We start from the raw sequence: 23,035 nt of genomic DNA on the forward strand, positions 1-23,035 counted from the left end.
TTTGTGCTGTTATTATCGTTGTTGTTTTGTTCGTGTCCAGATTTTTCCTTTCATAGGCCTAACTGTCTGTCACGTTAATGATATCTCTTTGGATATCATTAATCTTTTGTGGATTTAGAATTTAGAATTTCTATTCACTATATATATATATATATATATATATATATATATATATATATATATATATATATATATATATATATATATCGTGATCACGTGTGAAAGATTGTATGTCTTTCATGAACATCACGCAATATAGGCTAATCCACAGCAAACCGATCTAGTAATGTTTCTCTCCACCGCATGATGGCAACATTGACTAAGATAATGTTAATCATTCTTTGCTCCCTGTACCTGTAAAGATTTACCCACAAAAGTGAGTTAAATGTGACAAACCCTCAATTTAGGAAAGTTCTCGTTTATAAAAGCGATCTGTAATAGACGTTGTATTCTAAAAGTGCAAAAACGTTTATCTTATGGTGAGAGATTAACTCATTTACTGAGTTCACTTAGGTGTGAGTGAGTAAAATAAAAATTGCATTTTTCTTGGTTTTATGTTGCAAGGGGAGAAAACTACCACTAATATATTTATAACTACCTATAATATATTCATGTTATGTGGTGTAGTGTTTTGTGCGTTTAAGCTGCCATGAAAATTTCATTTCCAGTAAAGGATCAATTAAGTATCTAATAATGACTAGATCCATAGATAAATTGGAATAGCAGTTCGTTTTTTTAAATTCATTTATTTATTGACATATAGCTGTTCTTAAAATTATTATACATCAATAATTAATACAATTATTATTAAGTATTTAGCATGAGAAAGTCATCTCAGCTCAATGAACCTCAACCAAAGTTAAATATATATATTATTTAACAGCTGTCATGTTGTCCTCCAATTTAATAAATTCCATTAAGTCCAACAAATCTCATCAAAGCGTTCAGAGGAAGTGGGCGTGGCTTCCTGGTGTGCCTGCGCCTGACGTCAGACCGTTAGAGACACAGCAGCAGCCGTCACATACACACTCACCGAAGGCGACTGCGCCTTTAAGACCCGCAAAACTAACATCCAAACCAGCCTTGCTGTCAATGTGCAAGCGATGAAATTACTCGATATGGTTTTGTTAAAACTCTTGATGCTGGTATACTGCTTAAGCGAAACCAAAGGTAAGTGGGTTTTGCTTCATTTCTGGAAAAAGTGACGGTTTTATCGGATTGTGCTTGAGCTGAAGTGAGCTAGTATGGGACGGGTGAACATACAACAGAGACTGAGCCTAAGTGCGAAAGTGAAACTAAACACAAAAATACACTACGTTTACAGTAAAACACGTGGAATTCGAGGTTTATTCAAACAACAGCATTATTATTAGACAGTGTGGTGTGGAGTTTTCAAAATGACTTTTAAATGAGATATTTCAGAAGAAATGACAATGAATGCCCTATCTACCTGTCAATGCCCGAATAAGTTAACTAATTTAACGAGTGCATTCACGAGTGGAGTAAACAGGACTGGAGACTGATAATACATTTATTCGAACTATACGTTTTTGCACTCCTGTTTCCAAAATTCCTGTTTGCACTCTTGGTTTGTTGTTTCAGGAGTGCGTTGACGATTGCGCAATGTTTCTGAGAGTTGGTGTTAGGGGAAAAAAGAAGGGCGAAATAAAAGACTACACACCTTTCCACACAAGTGACAGGAGTTTTGTTGCTAGTTTAGTTTTTTGTTTTGTTTTAGTTTTTAGTTTATACTCCTTAAAATGAACTTTAGAAAATGTATCAAAGTAAAAAAAAATAAAAATAAAAAAAAAGCTCAAGAAAACCTTCTAGACCGATTAAGCTCATGGCTACAGTTTGGGACAAGCTTAGTCTATAGTGGCTATAATTAACATCGTTTACTAACAGTAGAAGTCAGTTGTAAGTCACCCTTTAGCTAGACGGATAGTCATGGCTGTGTGTTTTCAGACATAGAGCACAGGACTGAAAGAAATTAATTTCACCATAGATTGTTGTACACTTTCTGTAAGGTGAAGTTCAGATCTCTTCTAAACCAGTGAACATATTTTGCCTTCCTTACTGTCAGACAGGAAATTATGACATTGGAGTAGCGCTTTGAGTTTTATGTCTTCATCACTATCAGTCATATTTACTAGAACCCGACTGATATATCATTTTGCCGATATGAGCCTGTCGCTAGGGGTGCTCCGATCACGATCTGCTGATCGTTATACGCATCTTGTCAGTAAAGCCGATTCTCTAATCAGCGGTTAATTCCATCAGGTGCGTGGTTTTACATAGAGCAGCTGTTACTACACAGAGCCATTGTTAACTGAGAAGCTGCGCAAATCCACGTTCATTTTCAGCGTTTATTTGCACATCTTCTCAGTTAACAACGGCTCTGTGTAGTAACAGCTGCACTATGTGAAATCAGGCACCTGATGGAATTTACCGCTGATTAGAGAACCGGCTTTACTGACGAGATGCTCATTAACGATCGGCCGATCGTGATCGGAGCACCCCTACCTGTCGCCGATATATCGTCCCCCGATGAATCGGTTTTATGTAACATATAATGCAGATAAAATGCTTGAAATGGTGTAATTACTTAGTTTGTCCAGCACAGCACCTCCATTGTTTGCTAATGGCGATCAAAATGAAATGCTTTAAAGCTGAAGTCTATGGAAAACCATTGAATCTATATCTCCATACCTTCGGGAACCTTCGAGCTGAAAGGATCCCCTGAATTTGGTGGAGATCCGCCCGCGCATTCGCGTGATAGTGACACCAGTCAACACTTTCACTTCAGTAAGGAGGTCAGGTAGCAGCATTCAAGCGTTGTCTTATTTGACCATTAGTGCACTGCGAAGTGGACTTCACGTGAAATTCTGTCATGATTCCATTTCCATGGGAACGTACACGTTATATCAAAGGGCATTAAAGAGGATGAGACGTGATTTATATTGTATTTATTTACAGAGTATTTTATGTCACATTTCTCTAGTAAGTTAAGTCTGTGTTTGAAGACAGCAGGCTATAGCTCAAATACGTGAACGAATGTTCCGAAGTGAAAAACTTAAACAGAATAATGTTTAATGAAATTGAATTTAACTTCAGCTTTACTGTTCAGTGCACTGATGTCAGACTCATTTTAGCTAAAATAGTTTTTTGTTAAAATCCTCTTCTGAATCCTCTGAACAGACACATACACATAAAATTATGACACAATACCCATCTCGACAATCATTCATGTAAACGCAGTTCTGTGTCAAGTGAATGAAAACAGCTGAGAAAGAAATGGGATGTGATGTGTATCATATCAGATCCATGCATCAAGTCTTTAAGGCACAGCGGCATACTGCTGCTGTCATTAATGATCATTAAACAACAAAACTGCTTTGAAAAAAAAATCTATTTGATTTATACTGTAAACACTATGCACTGTTATTTTCCCTAATTACATTTCTCCATTTGAATACTACCAACCTTATTTTATTTGTAACATATTTATCTATGCTTGTAATTTATTTATTTGTTCTTATTTTTTCTGGCTGTTCTTGTCTCTTCAATCATGTTTAAACTTTCTTAGTTAATCTAGTAGTATTTGCTGTGGTATCAAAAAAGTATTTTGCTTTAAGTAACATTTGCGTGAACATTTGTGTCAGCATTTTGCAATTCTTCCCACATAGTGACATAGAGATGTGGGGGTGTGTTTAAATGAGCTATTTTAGAGGGGCGTGACAGAGTCTTAACTTTGATAAAGAATATCTCTTTGGATTTGAGACTACAGTCTTTGCAACTGAGATCTTCTTTATTCACCAAGATCTTGTAATACTCCATAGAGAAAGAAAAATTTAAATTGCATCAATTTTATCAGTTTGTATGCATTAGTATTTTCCTGCTTACTAAAGTCCATCAGACAATGATGTGATTTATCAGGATGAAATACTGTTTGTTCCTTTACAAGTAGGCTTTCTTTGCAGTTCAGCTATGTTAACTGACTTGTTTTTGCTCAGCTAAGTTTGTTGCTATGGAATTGTTTGGAATATGTTTTTCAAAGTATTTGGTGTCTTATCTTGTTGTTGTTGCCCTTGGCTAAATACTTGCACTCTCTGTGACAATCTTTCCTCCTTGTTGTCACTGATGGCTAGATCTCAATTATATCTCACATTCTCAATCTTTTAGATTTGCATTTTTTAATCTCCCATGAAATATTAATGAATTAATTAGTTCATTCATTCATGCATAGAGTAAAAAAAGTAAAACTTTATTTAAGTTTATTTCCAAGCCATTTTACGATGTGTTAAAACTTGTAGTTTGGTTCTCTTTTGGTCCGAAAAAGTAAATTACACATTTATCTAGGGGTGCGCTGATCAAGATTGGCTGATCGTTATGCACATCTTGTCAGTAAAGCCGGTTCTCTAATCAGCGGTAAATTCTATCAGGTGCATGATTTCACATAGAGCAGCTGTTACTACACAGAGCCGTTGTTAACTGAGAAGCGGCACAAATCAGCGTTCATCATCAGAGTTTATTTGATATTTGAAAGACAGCTTGTAATCTTCCGTGTAATCTTTCCTGCCTCGTTCTTATCAGAAACGGAGAAACAAAACAATTGGAACACTGTAAATAATAATCAGAAATAACATACCGTTTCATGTTATTAAAGAACATCATTTTATATTGAATCTGGTAATCCCAGGAAAGTACCCAGACACATAACTGTACATTTGAATGCTGACAAAGAAACACTATCATAGCTGTTTATGCAGTTAGGCTAATCTCTTAAACAACATCGTAATGGTATTCTCGATAGTCTCCTACTTTTAAAGTCATGAACACATTTTTTTAAATTGTTTAAAATTTTAAAGCATTTATTATTTGCAGTAAGTTTTACATTATTAAAGGTTCACCTTCTAATTAATTAATTCGACATGAAGATATGTGCCAAAAACGTGTTTCTGCGAAAAATAAAGACTTTTTAAGATGAAAATGAAATTACCGCTATATCCACGAATTGGCAGTAGATGAGCTCATATGCTGGAGCTGCCATTTCAACAGCCTAGGTTTTTTTAATTTATTTTTTGTTCAGGTCTGTTGATTTATTATAAAATAAAGGAATTTATCACTTGTCATTTTAAAGAAATAAATAAGGCCAGAAAACAGGCTATAATGCTGAATTATTTAAATACCTATATAGTTAAATTAAATAAATTATAACAAATCAATAATGCATGCTTGCTGCTATAGTTTTATTTGACTGAATTTAGTCTGAATCACTTGCATGCACATGCACGGCTCTATTTTGACAATGGTTCGTCAGATGATTCATTCTGTTCATAGCAATGACTCGTGGCATGATTTAACAGATTTTCTGTCATTCCTGAAATGGTATACATGGATGTTTGGTCATCTTAGACAAACAAATCTTTTCTCCAAATTGTGAATGGATTATGTAGAGAAACCGAGCAAACGGTGCTCCCGTTACGGCATATTTGACTGGAAATGACTGAGCTGGCTTATCTAAACCAGGAAGTAACGGTGCATAAGGTCAAATTGTACATCCCTATTGGCTCGAGTATCAGCACAAACATGCTGTTGTGTGCCTACAACATCAACATCAGTGATCTGTTTTCCATCAGACTTTTGAGTTTTTCTTTTTGAGTGGATAAAGACAGAAAGTAACGGATATGATCAGTGTCTGTCCATGCGTAGTGTTGTCTGTTTGAGATTAATGGTGCCTGTGTATACTGTGGGAAGATGAGGGAGATTACACCATCCAGTGTAGAATGGATTATTGAGCAACTTGAATACTCCCCCATGCATCTAGCCAGTTGAAAAGCAAGTCAACTACGCACAAATGCAAATGCTTTTGTAAGTCGGATTGCAATGTTATGTGATTCTGGTTGTTTTGAAGTGGTTAGCGGCTTCTTCAGTTTGCTAGATTGATCCTCCCACTAAGACGCCTTCTAGTATGAAGTGCCCACTGCCCAGTGTGTAGCATTAACAGTAATCAGTGAGAATTGTCTTATGCTGGTAAATTCAACTTACATTTGATGTAGATTTTTTTTGTAAATGATGCGAGTTCTAAAAGTAATTAAAAAATTTCCTGTCCAATTTTATGTAGGTTATCTTAATCCAGAGGGGTTACCAGGATGTCATGTTTGGGGGGGCATTTGGCTTGTTTGGGGGGGCAACATAGACAACTGAAAATATCGGCACAAAATTAAGCTATATTACACACAATCTTTTTTAATGCATATCTTTTTCTAAGCCAGGAACCCAGAGATAGGCACAGGGCCCCTATTAGGCTATCACATAAAAGTTAAACCAGGTCAACAGATATGACAGATTCATATATATAACAGATCACGGTGTTTGCCTGATAATGAGTGACAGGTGTTTGCTTGTGAGAAGACGTGTTACACAAGTAGGTTACCGAGAAGGACAAGAGAGTTCTTTAAATGAATCTTACATCATGTTTGTATAGACAGGAGGTTAATTAATTTGTTTCTTCTTTTAAGCTGGTCCAGAAGTAGATGCTACTTTTAGGGCTGAAATGCTTCGTGAATTACTCCTAGTAAAACACATTGGCAGTCATTATTTGTAGGAGTTTCTCTTAAATTTGCCAGTTAGGAGCTACTTGTAGCCTCTTATAAGTTTCTTTGTGAATGCGTGTGAATGTGAATTTTTGTAAAAGTATAAGAATTTCAATTATGATATGATTAGCAGAGGCAACATAACTTTTTTTTAAATATAGTTTTATTTTTTTATTTATTATTAGTGGTGCTTGCCATAGGCAAATACTATTATTATTTTATGGGGGGTTGGAGTCTGTATGGGTTTGGTCTCCCTCAGGGGTGGGTGATATAATAAAAAATTTTTTTTTTCAGAAATACCATGATTTTATCATATTTGTCATGTTGGTTTTTCTATTTTGCAAGCTGTTTGAGCATCACAGCCAAACTAATTTCCCTATTATAAAGCCTTTTAAGGTAACAAAATATGAAAGAGTGTGGCAGATATTTAGGCCAAAGTGCATGGATTAAAATCTTTGTCATTATTTTATCTTTGTTATTAAAAAATGATAACAAAGATACACATTACAAATACAGATATTATACAAATAAAGTGCTTCATTTTCAGGTACAAGGGGTGTATTTAGTAGGAGCATTAAAAAAATTTAATGAACAAATATAAAAATAAAAACTATATACATTGATTCCTATTAAAGCAACTGAATTAAAGTTTTTCAGTCACGAGTATAGAGTACTGATTTTTCATTAACATACAATTCACCCAAAAATTTAAATAGTGAAGAAAAAAAAATCAGAATGAGTTTCCTTCTTCTACTAAATAAACTCTATTTTGAAGAAGGTGGAAAACCAAACAGTTGCTGATTCACAGTGACTTCCACAGTAATGTTCCCCCTACTATAAAAGTCAATGTGGACCAGCAACTGTTTGGCTATCCTAATTTTTCAAAATATCTTATTTTCCTTTCAGCACAAGAAAGAAGTTAATATAGGTTTTGGACAACATGTGAGTGTATATACAATGACAGAAATAAAATTTTAGGGTGACCTATCCTTTTAATTCACACGGCAGCATGTAGCCTACTGTCCCTTTAAGACCTGCGCGCCTTCTAATATTCAGATATGCATCTGTTTCTTTCAGTTGTTTACTTTCATTTTAAACATATGAGTGTATACATAAACCTTGTGTGTTTTGACAGTATTAGCACAAAACATAACTTAGTAATCAGGCACAGTTCGAAGGGCTTTTTCGTTTTCGGGCCGCGCGTTGTGCTCAGAAAGACCGCACATCAGAAAAGGACACGAACGAATTAAACGTTTAAATAACCAGTAAGGATTTAAACAGATGCAAAAAAATGTGAATGAGTTAACTGTGATGTTAATGTATGTCCGAGTATATTAATCCCGCTGGGCCAGAACTGCAGCTGATAGAATGTGCGCAGCACACAATGCATCGATATTTTTTCGAAAGCAGATTGTAGAGACATTTTTATCGCCCACAACCAAAACTATCAACATCCTACCCTCGGCAGAAATCGAGGAAAAAATCAGGCTGTTCAGCTGTCAATGCACTTCGATCCCATACGCTGTTTTGGGGTGGCAAATCTAATTTTTTTGCCACCCTTCTGGACACGCCACTGCTTTAAAGCTCTGCCAGGTAAACATTTCAATTAGCGTTCTGTTCTCACATGATGCGCTTTTTCTGAGCGCGTACCCCCGAAGCGCGCACTGTCAAACAGCGCCAAACTGGATTTTTGTTGGATCAGACCAATCTGCAAGCTATGGAAAAATATGCACAAAACAATCCACTTTTAAATTTTAATTTATCATCAGAGGGACAGATCATTTCTCAGGGGAGGCAGGGCTTATCCTAGGGGAGGCATTGCCTCCCCCAGCCTCCCCCTAGACACGCCCCTGTCTTAATCTTTTTTTCTTTTTTGGGGCTCAGAACTCTGTTTGGGAGCACATACAGTAGGTAGACAACCAGAATGGGTAATACATGTAGGACCACAGCATGAACTGCAAGTCAGTCGGGTGTTAAAATCATTTACAAAACTAACGCCAGGTGGCACAAAGGGACGCATTGCGAACTGAATGTAGTTGTAAAATGTTGGTTTGTTAATGGAGATGAAAGGAGGAAGTAAAACAACAATAACTTCTTAATATAACATTGTAACATTCTTAAAAACCTTTTGAAAATTTATAGTAGGGGTGTCACGATTTCGATTTTAAATCGAAATGGATCGAAATTAAGTCACAGTCTCAAACTTCAAATTAAAAATGGAATCGTCGATGCTGCCACGCCCCCATGTTGTATGACGGCAAATAAATGACAAAAATAACCGAGCATACAACTGATGCTGGTGCGCGTGCTATATGGCTTCCGCTAGAGGAAAACTGAATCGGATGCGAAGAAACGGGAGCCCGCGAGCTCATTTCAAACTCTCGCGCGCGCGTGACATGTACTCTGCGCGCAATACAAGCCCTCGCGCGCAATAAAAGCCCTCGCGCGCGCATGCTCATTCCCCACATCCTCGCGCTCGATCATCTCACCTCTGCTCGTGCGAACAATTTTATTTTTGTCAGTCGTGGGGCGGGGCTTGCTGTTTTAGTTGTTATCTCAAATGTCATTGGTTATTCCCCTTTTCCTAAAGTCAGTATTCGACGCCTGTTAGAAAATGATTAATAATTCACTTGACTTGACCCATGACTTCATCAGTGGACCAGATATATGTGAGTAATCATTTCTTTTGCTTGTTTAATTTATTTTTATCTTTAATGTAATTTAATGCATTGTTTATAGAGTAGATCTTTTGTAGATACTTGATTAACTTGAATTCTTCTGATTGCTAGTGATTGCAGTCTTGTAATAAGAGATACACATATTTTACAGACTGTAATGATGCACACACAGACGCACACACAGAAACACACACACACACACACACACACACACACACACACACACACACACACACACACACACACATATATATATATATATATATATATATATATATATATAATATATATAAATCTAAATCTAAATGAATGACAGTGAAGTGTTTAACAAGTGTTTTATCTTTAATCTTTTAAATAGATACATCGTAATATTTGAAGGTTAGTTTAGTCATTTTTTATTGTTTTTGTTTGTTTTGTTGTGAACTTGAATGTCATCTTTTGTGAAGACTGCACTTACAAAAGAGAAACTGGATGGCAGTTTATTTTAAGTTTTCAATTGACTAAAGATATAAGTTATTGTTACATTATGTTGTTAATAAAAGTTTTAAATTTGACAATGTAGTGTTGTACATTGCAAACAAAGGTCAGATATTATATTGCATAAAAGTCTAGTTTGAAAAATGACAATCTGTGCTTTAAAAAGAATAAATGTAAAAATCGAGAATCGAATCGAACTGTGAGCTTAGAATCGAAAATGCAATCGAATCGAGGATTTGGAGAATCGTGACACCCCTAAAAAAAAGACTTCAGGTTCTGTATGCAGAGCGAAATTTAGTAATTTCTGTTTCAGCTGCTTGATCGCGCTGGTGCCTCACGCGCACATATTCATTGGTCACTGAGCAGATTTCTCCACAATAAGAGAGCCCAACCTTACCTTATGTTTCCTTTAAACTATTATCATTTATTTAATATAACTAAGCATCATACACTGCAATAAAATGTATCCATTAGAATTATAATTTTTTAATTATTGTTCTGTTCTGATAAATTTGTTAAATGTAAAGGATTTGTTTTTTTTTTTTTGTCCTAGATATCCCTCCCATATCCTAGATATGTATTTCCCAAGAAGTTATCTGTAAAATAAAGGACAGGTAACAAATAACAAAGTAGTGGGTGACAAAAATGCATTCTGATTTATTGAAGGAATTTTAAAATATAGGCCTAATATATGAGAATATTGACATTTTGCACATAAATCCATGTAGCCTTGCTCACTAAAATAGACCACTTTTAATACTTTGATGCAAAGTAAACCACAATTTCTTTAGAATAATATTACACATAATTCATATTATATAAATAATTCTGCAAACCTATTTAATGTGTTAAATCTAAAATATGGTGTAATACTGTGCAGCTTAGAGAAAATATAAGCACAGGCTCATAGGCTTGACATTTATCCTGTCTGAATTCGTTCTAAGAAACGCACATAACTTCATAAGTACTAAACGTTCATCTGTATTATATATTTCATATATATATATGAAATATTAAATATTTCAACTACACTGTTTTTCATTTCATTTTCATTTTCCCCGAATGCAGCCGTCAAATGTAACACATCAGTAAGGCAAAGCTGACATCTATTTGCGAAAATGATACGATAACTTGTGGTTAAAGCACCCCTCAGCAGTAAAAAGCTGCAAATGCACTTTACAAATGCGGCGGCATGCGTGACGGTAGAACCATCATTTTGGATGGCCACCTACTGTATGTGGACAGTTTCTGGCATTTAACCACCAAAACAAAAATATGAGGTGCAAAAACTTAATGTGCTTGTGACAGGTACAGTTTCACGGCAAGACTTGCAAAATATCCAGTGGATAAAAACAGCAAAAAAGATATTGTTGATACTTCATGAGAGCAATAAATGGAATACAGATTTATAGAGGAAATGGTTTCCTCGCCAGTGCTAGTCGCAGACAACAATGGGTTTTCAAAACAGGATAAGCTTTTGAGTGGAACATGACAATTCATTACAATTCAGAAGTATATTTTTTCAGATCAAGTTAAAGTAACACCACCTGTGTTATGTTTATTTAAAATATGGTAAATTTTACAGCTGGATGGTATATCGAGTTTGAACGATATATTGATTATTTTATTCATAAGTGATTCATATTATATGATATGATGCAATAACGTTGATATCAATATATAGTAGTTTAATATGAGCGCATCTGAAAATATTGTGAGGACACAGACTGAGCTGCTGCAGAGAAAGTGCTTAATCCAGATTGTTCTTAACATATGCCAAGCTTCATATTAAGGCCTTTAAAAACTGGCAAGGCATACGTTTATAGTTTCGTTTCACAGTAGTCTTAGCGGCTCGGCCCATCATATGCTCAGACAGAATGGCTGCATTTGCTTCTGACTGAGACACAGGCTACTTGCCCTGTTTAATGTGTTTGAGATGTGCTTTCTTCCTGAATGCATAACTTACATAGCACATATAACAGTTTATCCTTCATCTGTAAATGTTAGAAAGCCATGGGAATATTTACATTTTTCTGCCAGAAGTGCATGAGCCTTCTGTTCTGCGATTCTCCACTAAATTTATTAAATTTTAAATAGTGTTCCTGTAGCTCAATTGGTAGAGCATTGTGCTCTCAAGCGCAAGGTTGGGGGTTTGATTCCTCTGCAATACATGATAAGTAAAAATTGACAGCCTGAATGCACTGTAAGTCGCTTTGGATAAAAGCGTCTGCTAAATGCATAAATTTAATTTAATTTAATTTAAATTTCAGTGAACGAGCACCACCTCGCACAGACAGAGCTCAATTAAATAGGAGCGCTATAATTATAATCACACAAGTAAGTCTGTTTTTATGATAGCACTGGCTGTAAAGAGACTTAGTTTAGTGAATTTAACTTCTGCTTTAAAAGCCTTATTTTTGTTTTTAGATTGTAATGTTACAATTTTAGAATAAAATGTGATTTAACCCTTTTTTGTACATAAATATAAAGGCTTACATGGTTACAGTAACTTTATTTGTTTTCATATGCATTCATATGGATTTTTGTTTTTTGAAAATACAAAGATATATATTGGATATCGCAAATCAGCCCAAAAATACAGAGATATGATTTTATTGCCCATATCGCCCAGCACTGGTACATTTGTAGTAGGGTATTCTTATCTCTTAGTCTATAAGGTTGTCTTGCTCATATATCTACAAGATGCACATTATAAAAAACGCTGTGCATTTTCACATTTTGTATGTTCAACTTTGGTGCTATTTTTACCAAATGCTAGATATGAATAATAAATAACTGAAAGCAGAGTTGACTGATAACCTCCTCTCTCAGACCAATGCAATCAGCACTATATGTGTTTGTAGGGTTGCTTTGTTATAAGAGGTTTTACATTTAAAAACTAAATTTTCCGTCCATCATAATATTGGCTTTAGTTATTTTTGTTGTGGTTTTGAGGTGTTTGTCATAGTAAGAAAAGTGAATACCATGCAGTGAATTCACATCACCACTAAAACTGCTTTATCCTACCTCTAAATTATAAATCAAAGAGGTAATGAGCTGTGATCTGCTCTTTTGTCTGGCAGAACAAGAACAAACACATATGCACAGGCTCAAAGATGCCTAGTATTGTTAATGATGTGATGAACATCACCTCATATTCAGTCTACAGAACTCTTGTTTTCACAGAAAGTTGATCATGTTTGTGACAGTGTTTGCGTTTTGAGATAACCACCGCAAATGACACCCCCAGAAAAAATGAAAACTTTGTTTTAATGCTCCAGGGTGTCCCTCTCCTGTTTCTCTTCTCAGCTTCACCCACCCCCACGGTCAGCACAAATGATGTCCATTACTTAGAATTGTTTGAAATTATTATTGAAATTATTTACTTGTTAAAGTGATTCCAAGAGGCTTCCATATATATGTAATATATGTCTCTTTTGTCTTTTTTTTGTCATCAATAAATGTAGAATGTAATTTTGACGGTCTTACACTTTTATGGATATTCTGCCAGTCAATAATCAGAATGTGTAATGAGCCAATACAGTCATTTGGGTTCAATGTGTATTAGGTTTGCACAGTATACCGGTACTACTATGGCCCTGTGCCCACCAAGGTGTTTTTTCCAGAGACTAGCATATTGTTTTAATTTTCATTATTGTTCGCATTTTTTCAAATGTTTTTTCTTGGCTCAGAGAGTTGAAGAATGTTCAGCTTTGGGTAAAACACAGCACTCATCACTGTTACTTTTAGTCAGCGGACTAGTAATCATAGTGGAAGAAGGGCGGGACTAATATCGACCAACCATCACACCCTGCTTGTACTACGACTTATCTGATATAGTGGAGAAGTTAATATTGCTTCTCTCCAAGTATTTATGTCTTTAACAGATGGAAATGCAGGACTACCATATTATCGTTATGAAAAATAATTCTTGGCAAAACATTTCATTTGCGATGCGTCAGCCATATTACTTCAGCAAATATTCTGTGTCATAGCAAACGCATCATCTCAACTGAAAAAAACCACACCCCTCAATGCCCTCAATGCTCACATCTGGGCATTTTCATCCAATGGCTCCAAAATACCGGTGGTGCCACTGTATTTGAATACCCACTCTTTAAACGGTAGCATTGTCATTCTGGTTCTACCGTAAGTAATATTGAATGTGGGGTAGCTAAAATGTTCATACTCTTGTGCCTGCAAATAAACTATTTTAGAATAGTTCTGCATCCCTTCTGAAGGTGCTATGTCTGTGTTCGCTGTGTTGCTTTGACCATTTAAACATGTTAATTACACAACCAGTGTTTTAGTGTACTGTCTCTGGAAATATCAACAGTGATTGATCAGACTTTATTTATGTATTGTAGACTTTATTTCTGGGTGAAGCAAAATTTGCTGAAATATTCACGACATAGGCTACAGTAAGAGGGCATGGTTTATCTGTCCATCACATGTGTGTCACAGTTGAATTTGTTACTATAGCAACATCAGATCAAACAATCATTGTAAAAACAAAAGAAAATTTCATTATGTTTAGATCACAAGAAAATTAAGTCATGATAACGAGAAAACAACTCCGGTTATGTCGAGATCGCAAGAAAATTAAGTCATGATAACGAGAAAACAATTCCGGTTATGTCGAGATCGCAAGAAAATTAAGTCATGATAACGAGAAAACAACTCCGGTAATGTCGAGATCGCAAGAAAATTAAGTCATGATAACGAGAAAACAACTCCGGTTATGTCGAGATCACAAGAAAGTTAAGTCATGATAACGAGAAAACAACTCCGGTTATGTCGAGATCGCAAGAAAATTAAGTCATGATAACGAGAAAACAATTCCGGTTTTGTCGAGATCGCAAGAAAATTAAGTCATGATATAGAGAAAACAACTCCGGTTATGTCGAGATCACAAGAAAATTAAGTCATGATAACGAGAAAACAACTCCGGTTATGTCGAGATCGCAAGAAAATTAAGTCATGATAACGAGAAAACAATTCCGGTTATGTCGAGATCGCAAGAAAATTAAGTCATGATAACGAGAAAACAATTCCGGTTTTGTCGAGATCGCAAGAAAATTAAGTCATGATATAGAGAAAACAACTCCGGTTATGTCGAGATCGCAAGAAAATTAAGTCATGATAACGAGAAAACAATTCCGGTTTTGTCGAGATTGCAAGAAAATTAAGTCATGATATAGAGAAAACAACTCCGGTTATGTCGAGATCACAAGAAAATTAAGTCATGATAACGAGAAAACAACTCAGGTTATGTCGAGGTCTCTGCAAAGCTTTGCTGTTCAGAACTTATATTTTCTGTTAGAGATGAGTTAACAACTCCAACTAGAGAAAGGAACCAATATTATAGTCTAATGGACCTTTAATTGTGTTCCAGGGACAAATTGCCAGTCCCTTTTGCCACCGTATCACTTTCAGCCAGCTTAAGCTCTTTGTAAAGAGAGGAGAGTTCCCAGGCTTACCTACCTGAAAATAAGTCTGTTTTTCTAAGTTTGACATGAATGAAGTGGAGCCCAGCTTACCTTAAACAAGTGTAGTCCAGATCTTGGCATAATAATAAAAAATTTTTTTCCTGTGCTATTAAACACCCACCAACAACTACCTACAGCTTGGTTCCGAGACAAAAACTGATTTTTTCATAATATTCTGTCTTGACAAGTAGTTCAGAACTTCAAACTTTATTGGTATGATACACTGGGCAAAATACAGACTTGGTTTTTGATTTAACTTTTATTTTTAGAGGGTTTTTTTTAGGATGGATAGTATTCAAATGTTACTTGAGCTAGATCAAACCAATACCAGAAACCCTGTAATTATTTTATTTTTGTTTTCTACGGTAAAATAACGGCCTGGGACAGTGTTGCCTCCTTGTGGAACATCTGATTACTGCAAAAATAATTAAAAGCACATGTGAGACCTAGAAAATCGGGTGGTGCATGTACAGTACAAGTGTACTATTCTGCACTGTACGCTGTCCTGCGCACTTGCGTAAAAAAAGAGAATTATATTTTGTTCTTTAGTCTGAGTTTTCATTTGCCATATCTGTGGTTTCTCCACAGAGCCCTGCCTATAATCTCATCTATGGTATAGGTTGTAGGAATGTTAGTGTGAAGGTCCCAGGCTCTGTCCTAGCATGATAAATAATAGCCAAGCTGTTTCCACTTCCTGTAATTTTCTGTCTGGATACCACAAACATTTATACAAACTGGATATACAAACATTTAAGTGAAATTGATTGTAATTTTCAGTGGAATGTTTCATCCTGCATTCATCTTGTGTTCTCAATTAAATTTGTTTAGTCAGTAGTGTTGGTGTCATTATGCAATTCACACAACCTGATTATATTCTAAATAGTTAACTATTCCTGTATCGGCTGAGCTGTAAAAAATGGAGTTGTTGTGCATCAGTCAGTATAGTATTCTGAATTGAAAACTCTTAGTGTCCTTTTTATATTTGCAAACAGTGGAGAGGAATCCTAAGTATTTATTGTTTAATTTATTTTCTCTGTTGAAAGACTTGAGTAGCGATTAGAACAGACAAGTTGTTTATCATTATTATTATTATGAACAGGTTTTCATTTTATCAACACAAAATGTGAACATGTTCATAAAATTAGAACTTGAACTCTGTTGCCTCAAACTGGTTCCAAACATTGTTGCAAAACTGTATTACTATTTCAAATAAATGCTGTTGTTTTGAACATTCTATTTTATCAAAGAATCATATAAAAAACAAATATTACATTTTCACAAAAAAAAAATAAAAAAATTTATAATAAGAAATGTTTCTTGAGCACCAAATCAGCATATTAGAATGATCTGAAGGACCATTTGACACTGAAGACATGAGTAATGGTTTCTGAAAATTCAGCTTTGCCTAACAGTAGAGAGTAGACACCAATAAATAAATAAATCCTCTACACCTTCCAATATGGTCCAAGGCGGAATCTGTGATACTGTTGGTCAAGTGTGTATGATCTCTCATATGATCGTTTATTCTGAATACTCTCCAGTGGATTATACACTGTAAATAAAACAAAGATTATGCATACGTTTTACAAGAAAATACTATTTGAGTCTTTCTTTTCTTTCTTAAATCTTTACTTCAATCTGTTACTTGCCATTTCTTTGTAATTATTAGTGAAATGTACTAGCAGTTTGTTTCTACATAATTAAAAAAAAAATTCAGTGTAGGGCTTCTTTTATGGAGGCAGTAACCATTGAAAATAAATGTGCTTATTTGTGGAACAACAAACAGAAGTTTTGATGTTTTTTCCATTTTGGATGTCATATGAGAGCACCTCAGATTTCAGCTGATTATAGATGTGATGCGAAAAGTGGCTGCAATAAAATATGTGTCATTACAGGCTGTTGGAAGTTCTGTGGATAATGGATATAGAATATATAAAAACATGTAAATAACTTGCAGTTTTCCGTTCGGTTATTTTCGACAACTAAACTTTTCCATCATTCAGTGGTGTTGTGCGTTACTGTTCTGACAGCTCTAGCTTTTGTCCTCACATGTGGGGTAATTTAGGCAGAAATGAGGCAGCTATTGTTTGTGCTTTTACAAAAGAGCTCAGTGTCCAACCTTCTTTCAAAGAGTCAGGCCTTTCTCTTGGTGTCTGTGCATACTGAAAAGCCTCTAAGATTCTCATTGACCCTGAACTATACATATTTCATCTATAAATGTGTCTGTTCAGGCCTATCCTGAACAGGCCTTAGAACTCGTATTTGTCCTGACTTTGTCCACTGCAGTTATAGTGATCTAAATCAGGACTTTGCATTGTCAACCTAGATTTCATACCTAATGCTTTACCCAGTTCCCTTGTAACATTTTCCTCCTGAAATCTACAGTCTGTCATATAAATAACAAATCAGTAATTATACTAAATTTACTGTTTAGTCATATTTTATAAGTTTTTTTTGTTGTTGTGTTCATCCACAAAGGCGGTATAAAATATTATTTCTTTTGATATGGTGCTGTGTAGAATAGCAGAGCAGAAAACGCTGATCTGTAGAAGACCGACTCACCTCTTTGACTTAGCTAATAGAGCAAAATAGTCCCGTTTGCTTTTGATGAAACATCACTTCCCTGTCATTACACCTTTATGCTTCTCAGCAATGGTTCACTGGCTGTCTCTGGTTCAAGGGAACAGGGCTGAAGTTGAGCGAGCAAATGACTAGGGTTTTTTTTTAAGCAAAGTACCAAGTTCCTATGGAAATAAGGCCAAAACGAGACAGTTGTCCATTAGTCCATAGATATAAATGTCCTTGTCTCTCAAGAAAACTATGTGATTAAAGCCAACCTTGAAACACCTCGTACGTTTGAATAATTTGACACTGTTGTTGTTGATGTTGTTCTTTTTCTTCTTCATATTGTTTTGTGCACTCAACATATTATCTTCTGCCTATAAAGACATTATTTTAAGGCATTATAGGCTGGCAGTCTCTTTTAGCATTCATGAAAACAAATGCATACAAAAACTGCACTTCACATCTTTTTGAGTTTAGGACGCTTTGAAAAATCGTGATTAGCTTGTGGTAAGAAAAGTGGTCAAATACGACAGACGCTCAGCAATGCAGCTGTGTGAAAGGTCAGTTCTGTTAAGTGACTTCATAGAGTTTTAACAGAATTTTGGTGCTGATGTTTGAATTGTTGTCGATTGTACAGATATAGTGAGTTTCTTGTGTGAAAGTAGCACCCCATCACTCTCCTTCTTGGTCAAATAGCCCTTGATGCCTTCAGTGTGAATCTACAATTTTCATAGTCATGAAAATAAAGAAAACTCTTTGAATGAGAAGGTGTGTATCTGTAGTTGGTGTGTGTGTCTGTACTGTATATATATATATATATATAATTTTTTTTTTTTTTATGCATTTAGCAGATGCTTTTATCCAAAGCGACTTAAAGTGCATCCAGGATATACTTTCAGGATATAATTCAGTTGTGAATCCTAAAAATGTCAGCAAGTCACTTTGGTAATAGATGTAGTGTATAATATCTAATAAATCTTCATAAGCGAACTGTCTAATCTTGACCATATTAAGCACTCCAAACAGGACTGATAAATGTGCCGACCTGCTAAACCATGAAGGTAACCAATGACGTGAAGTCATGTAATCAAGCAGTTGACTGAACCTTTATTTCAGCCTGCACAGAGTACTGAATGTAGAGGGCTAAAGAGAGAAAAACACTGAGGGGGGAAAAAGTTGGTTTCGAGAGTGAGATAGAGGAGAGCTGGGGAGGTGGAGCACTAATGTGTGTGGAATTGGAATGAGTGTTGGAGCGTTCTGCTCCTCTAAGGCAGGATTGCTTCTGATTTCTGCTCTCTCTCTCTCTCTCTCCACAGCAATATGAGAGGAGGATTTTATCACTTCTTTGCAGGTGGACAAACAGTCTGCACTGATACTCCCAGCCAATAGACACAAACTCACACATACTCTCTCTGCCTTCCTTCCACTCACTATGTGCCAATTGTGCAGTTTGCTTCTGGCCTTGTGTTTTGATTTATTTTATTACGGTTTTATCTCACAACCCGAGCATCTGTTAAGGATAGGGAAAGTGTAATCTAGCAGCAGTGTTTTATGATTAAAGCTGTGCATCAGCTGCAGCCCATCAGGTCAGTTGTTTCTGAACATTTGCTGAGAAAGCTGCTCTGCTGTTTCAGTTTTATTTGTTGTGTTTCATAGGATAGACACTGATGATTTTTCTCTTGAAATGACACTTTGGTAATTGGAGACTGACATGCAAGAATTAAAAAAATAAATAAATAAATCTCTCAACTAATGCTGTAAAATATACCCAAGAGTCAATAGCATGGAAGGTTGAAATTTGCTCATTTGTGCACTTCAAATATACTCAGTAAAGTTTATAATACTAACTTTAACTTAAAATTGCATCTTGTGTCCTTGATTACATTTGTTCAGTCTGTATAAGTCTTTGGTATTAATTTATATAAGATAAACCTACGAGCTTCATTTAATAGTTTCCCATCTGAGAGGGTTTTTAGTGCCAGTGGCTACATAGTTTTATGCCACAGAGCTTCTCTTAAACCAGAGACAGTAGACAGACTTGTGTTCTTGGCTAAAAACTTCTAAAAAATAAATACTTATCCCAGTTTAATTATTTCCCCCAGTTGCACAGTGTAAACTGTGATTTGCTTGCGTAAAAAAGTTGAAAGAATTAACATTCTGTACTTGTTTTGCACTACTTGAGTTTTGTATACACGTTCATTTAAAAAAAGCAGTAAGTGATTACTTGGTCTAGAATTTTTTTTTTATTTCAATGTAAATGCAAACATATTGAGATATATTGAATATCATAAAACTTTTGACAATATCGAGATTAAAAAATATATATATATAAAACGCCCAGCCCTAGTTCTCGCTCATTATATACATTTTAGCAAATTTTGAAAACAGAAAAAGTTACATAGTGCTGCTTTAAAATGGAGGAGATGATCAATTCACAGCCATCTGTCACTCAACATTAATCAGCACCAAAACAGCATTTAATATTTAAATATTGTAATAAAATGGACAGAATTTGAAATCTGAGACTTTTTCATGTCAAAAGTAACAAATCACAAAGTTTATTGCAATTTATTGAATTGGAGGCACGCTACAATGTTCCATTGATTATCTGACAGGATGGACTAATTGATTCTTGATATTTATAAATCGATATCGTTTCATAAAACTGAGAGTTGATTAAAATTGAGAAATCAATATTTTTTTTCCCAGCCAGTTTAAATAATATTACAGCATTTTTTAGAACTTGCTGTATTGTCAGTGTACTTGTGTAAGCTTATGAAAGCAGTTGATAAACAATTGAGAAGAAAAAATAAAATGCTTCCTGGAAAGAACATGCAGCGATTCAGAGCCCTGAGGCAACTCTTGAACACTAGATTGCTGGCCTGTGATATTCAGTTTTTGAGGCATAAATCGGTTCGGACCATCTCCAGACATGACCTTACCTGTCAGCGCTGATGGCCCTCTTGCACAGCTGTTATTCTGCTCTCAGAGTAAAAGGAACCGCTCTATTCAAGCCAATTAAGGCGTATTGTCTTATCAGACATGGTTGGAGCCCAGGGGAGCTACAGTTAGATTCAAAACAGGAAAGGTTGGTTCTCTGTGGGTTGTGTTGACTGATTGAAAGCCAGTGTCAAAGTTCTTCCTCTGAAAACGACAGTCTTATTAGTCATATTGTCTTGAAGAATCGTATACTCTGTCAGACCACATTGCCCTGTCCAAAATAATTAGAGTATATACTGTAACTGTCTTCATCCTGTCAAGATTTCAGGATTGTTAAGAAAAGGGACTAAAAAAGCTGTTTGTGAGATTTAACTATATGGATCGCTGTGGGTAATTCATCCGTGCAACTGTTGTTTGAGCAGATACTGTGCAAAGTAAATACTTCATGCTAAGGTCAGGCTATTCTTAGAATAAAAACTACTGTGCCAAGAAGTAGCTTTTTGAGTCTGCGGAAGGATGGGAGGAGACACATGAACACTGTACTTTCCCACGATAGAAGAGGAAAATATAAGTGCCCTCATATGACAGTATAGGCCTAGTTATTTTTTTCTCTTTCTTCATGTTCTCAGTTCCTCTTATTAATAAATGTTATGACAGTATAAGGTCAGCTTCACACATACGCCACACATATTCATATTTATGCCCATTTTTACAGATTACTGTGGAAGGATATAGCGGTCTGTTTTGAAAAGGAATTGCAAATCTAGCATTACCGTTTGAGTTTTCGCTTTTTTATGAACGCACAGTGACTGCCAAAGTCCTTTTGCAACTGTATTTCCCATGTCTTAAGAGTTATGAGCCTGTCATATTTAAATAGCAATATTAATTACCACATCTGCTTTTTCACTCTCTATGTGTTGCAGTTGTAATCTGTCAAACTCAAATGGAATCACAATTCCTTTAGTATTTAAATTTCTGAAGTCCTTACATAGAAATCTATAAATAAGTGTCAGGGGTGGGACTATACTATGGGTCATGTTTGTATTGCGAAGGTGATGTCACTGACAGATGATTGAACCTGGGTCTCTTTATATCTTTGGCACCTCACACGATATCTAATTCCTTCATTTTTACCACAAATGCAGCGACTATATCCTGCTAACAGCGGGACCCACAACGATACGCTCAATGGGTCAATATTCGCTATTAATGAAACGCTTTTCATAAAGGAAGCTCCAAGACCACAATCAATTCATAATCACTTTTGCTGGGCAGTGACATTGCTGGACATATATTACTGATTGAGTTGGTTACTCCCAGTAACCATTTTATAATTTATGACTGTTATTTTAGGAATAAATGTAGTGTGGTGAACTGGAAATCACTTTTTTTTTTTGGCTCTAGATGGTGCCTCTTTCCGATGTAGTGCCCTGGGCACATGTCCAGTCACCCATTTGGTTAAAACAGCCCCAGAAGATCCACAGATGTATTACGCAGTAATAACATATAACTCTGTCAGTGTAAAAGCTCGGTGCCCTAGTGTAATGCTGATTTCCTTACACGCTGCAGACAAGGGATGTGTAAAATGCCCCAAACCTTGTAATTTAGAGATAATGAGTCACTATGTTGCAGCTCAAAGTGTAATTCCAACAGTCACAAAGGTTTATCCTCACTCTGTCTCCACAGTTTGCTTGTTACATTTCTGCACCAAGTCTTGTGTTCAGTAATTGCTAGTCAGATCATAAACCTTTCACTGATTTTCATCTCTCCTTTTCTCTTCCTTCTTTTATTCTGTAGGTCAGTATGGAAAATCCCTGAGCAAGTATATTCGACATTACGAAGGCCTGTCCTACGACACAGATGTCTTACACAGCAAGCACCAGAGGGCTAAAAGAGCTCTGTCTCACCAGGACCAGTTCCTGCACCTGGACTTCCACGCTCACGGCAGGTCAGTCAAAACTGTCTTGGTCTTTCTCCTCAGTTGTTGTGTTCTGGAAGAATGGATGTGTCTTGTTTTGTTTTAAAGGGGTCATATGATGCGACTTCAAGAATTTCTTTCTCATTGGAGTGTTACAACTATTTGTGAATAGATAAGATCACTAAAATTGCAAAGACTGAAGTCTCAAACCCAAAGACATATTTTTAATAAAGGTTTAGACTCAACCACATCCTGCTAAAATGCCTTGTTTAAACACGCCCCCACATGTCTATGTCACGTTGTGGGAAGAGTTGCAAAACGCCACCCAAATGTTCATGCAAACAAAGAAGGCGTTCATTTTTATTCTCGCTC

At 35.7% G+C, this 23,035-nt stretch overlaps 1 protein-coding gene across 4 annotated transcripts in view; it reads left to right on the forward strand.

Moving 5' to 3' along the window:
* The first annotated feature begins 1,010 nt into the window (after positions 1–1,010).
* LOC113051912 (disintegrin and metalloproteinase domain-containing protein 10-like) overlaps positions 1,011–23,035 on the forward strand; it is a 66,383-nt gene continuing 44,358 nt past the window's right edge. For all 4 annotated transcript variants that reach the window (XM_026216085.1, XM_026216087.1, XM_026216086.1 and 1 more), the window contains exons 1-2: positions 1,011–1,170; positions 22,543–22,693. In XM_026216085.1, coding sequence (XP_026071870.1) covers positions 1,104–1,170; positions 22,543–22,693 — 218 coding nt within the window. In that variant the 5' untranslated portion in view covers positions 1,011–1,103. The remainder of the gene's footprint in view (positions 1,171–22,542; positions 22,694–23,035) is intronic.

Source organism: Carassius auratus, chromosome 32, assembly GCF_003368295.1.
Source record: "Carassius auratus strain Wakin chromosome 32, ASM336829v1, whole genome shotgun sequence".
Classification (NCBI taxonomy): domain Eukaryota; kingdom Metazoa; phylum Chordata; class Actinopteri; order Cypriniformes; family Cyprinidae; genus Carassius; species Carassius auratus.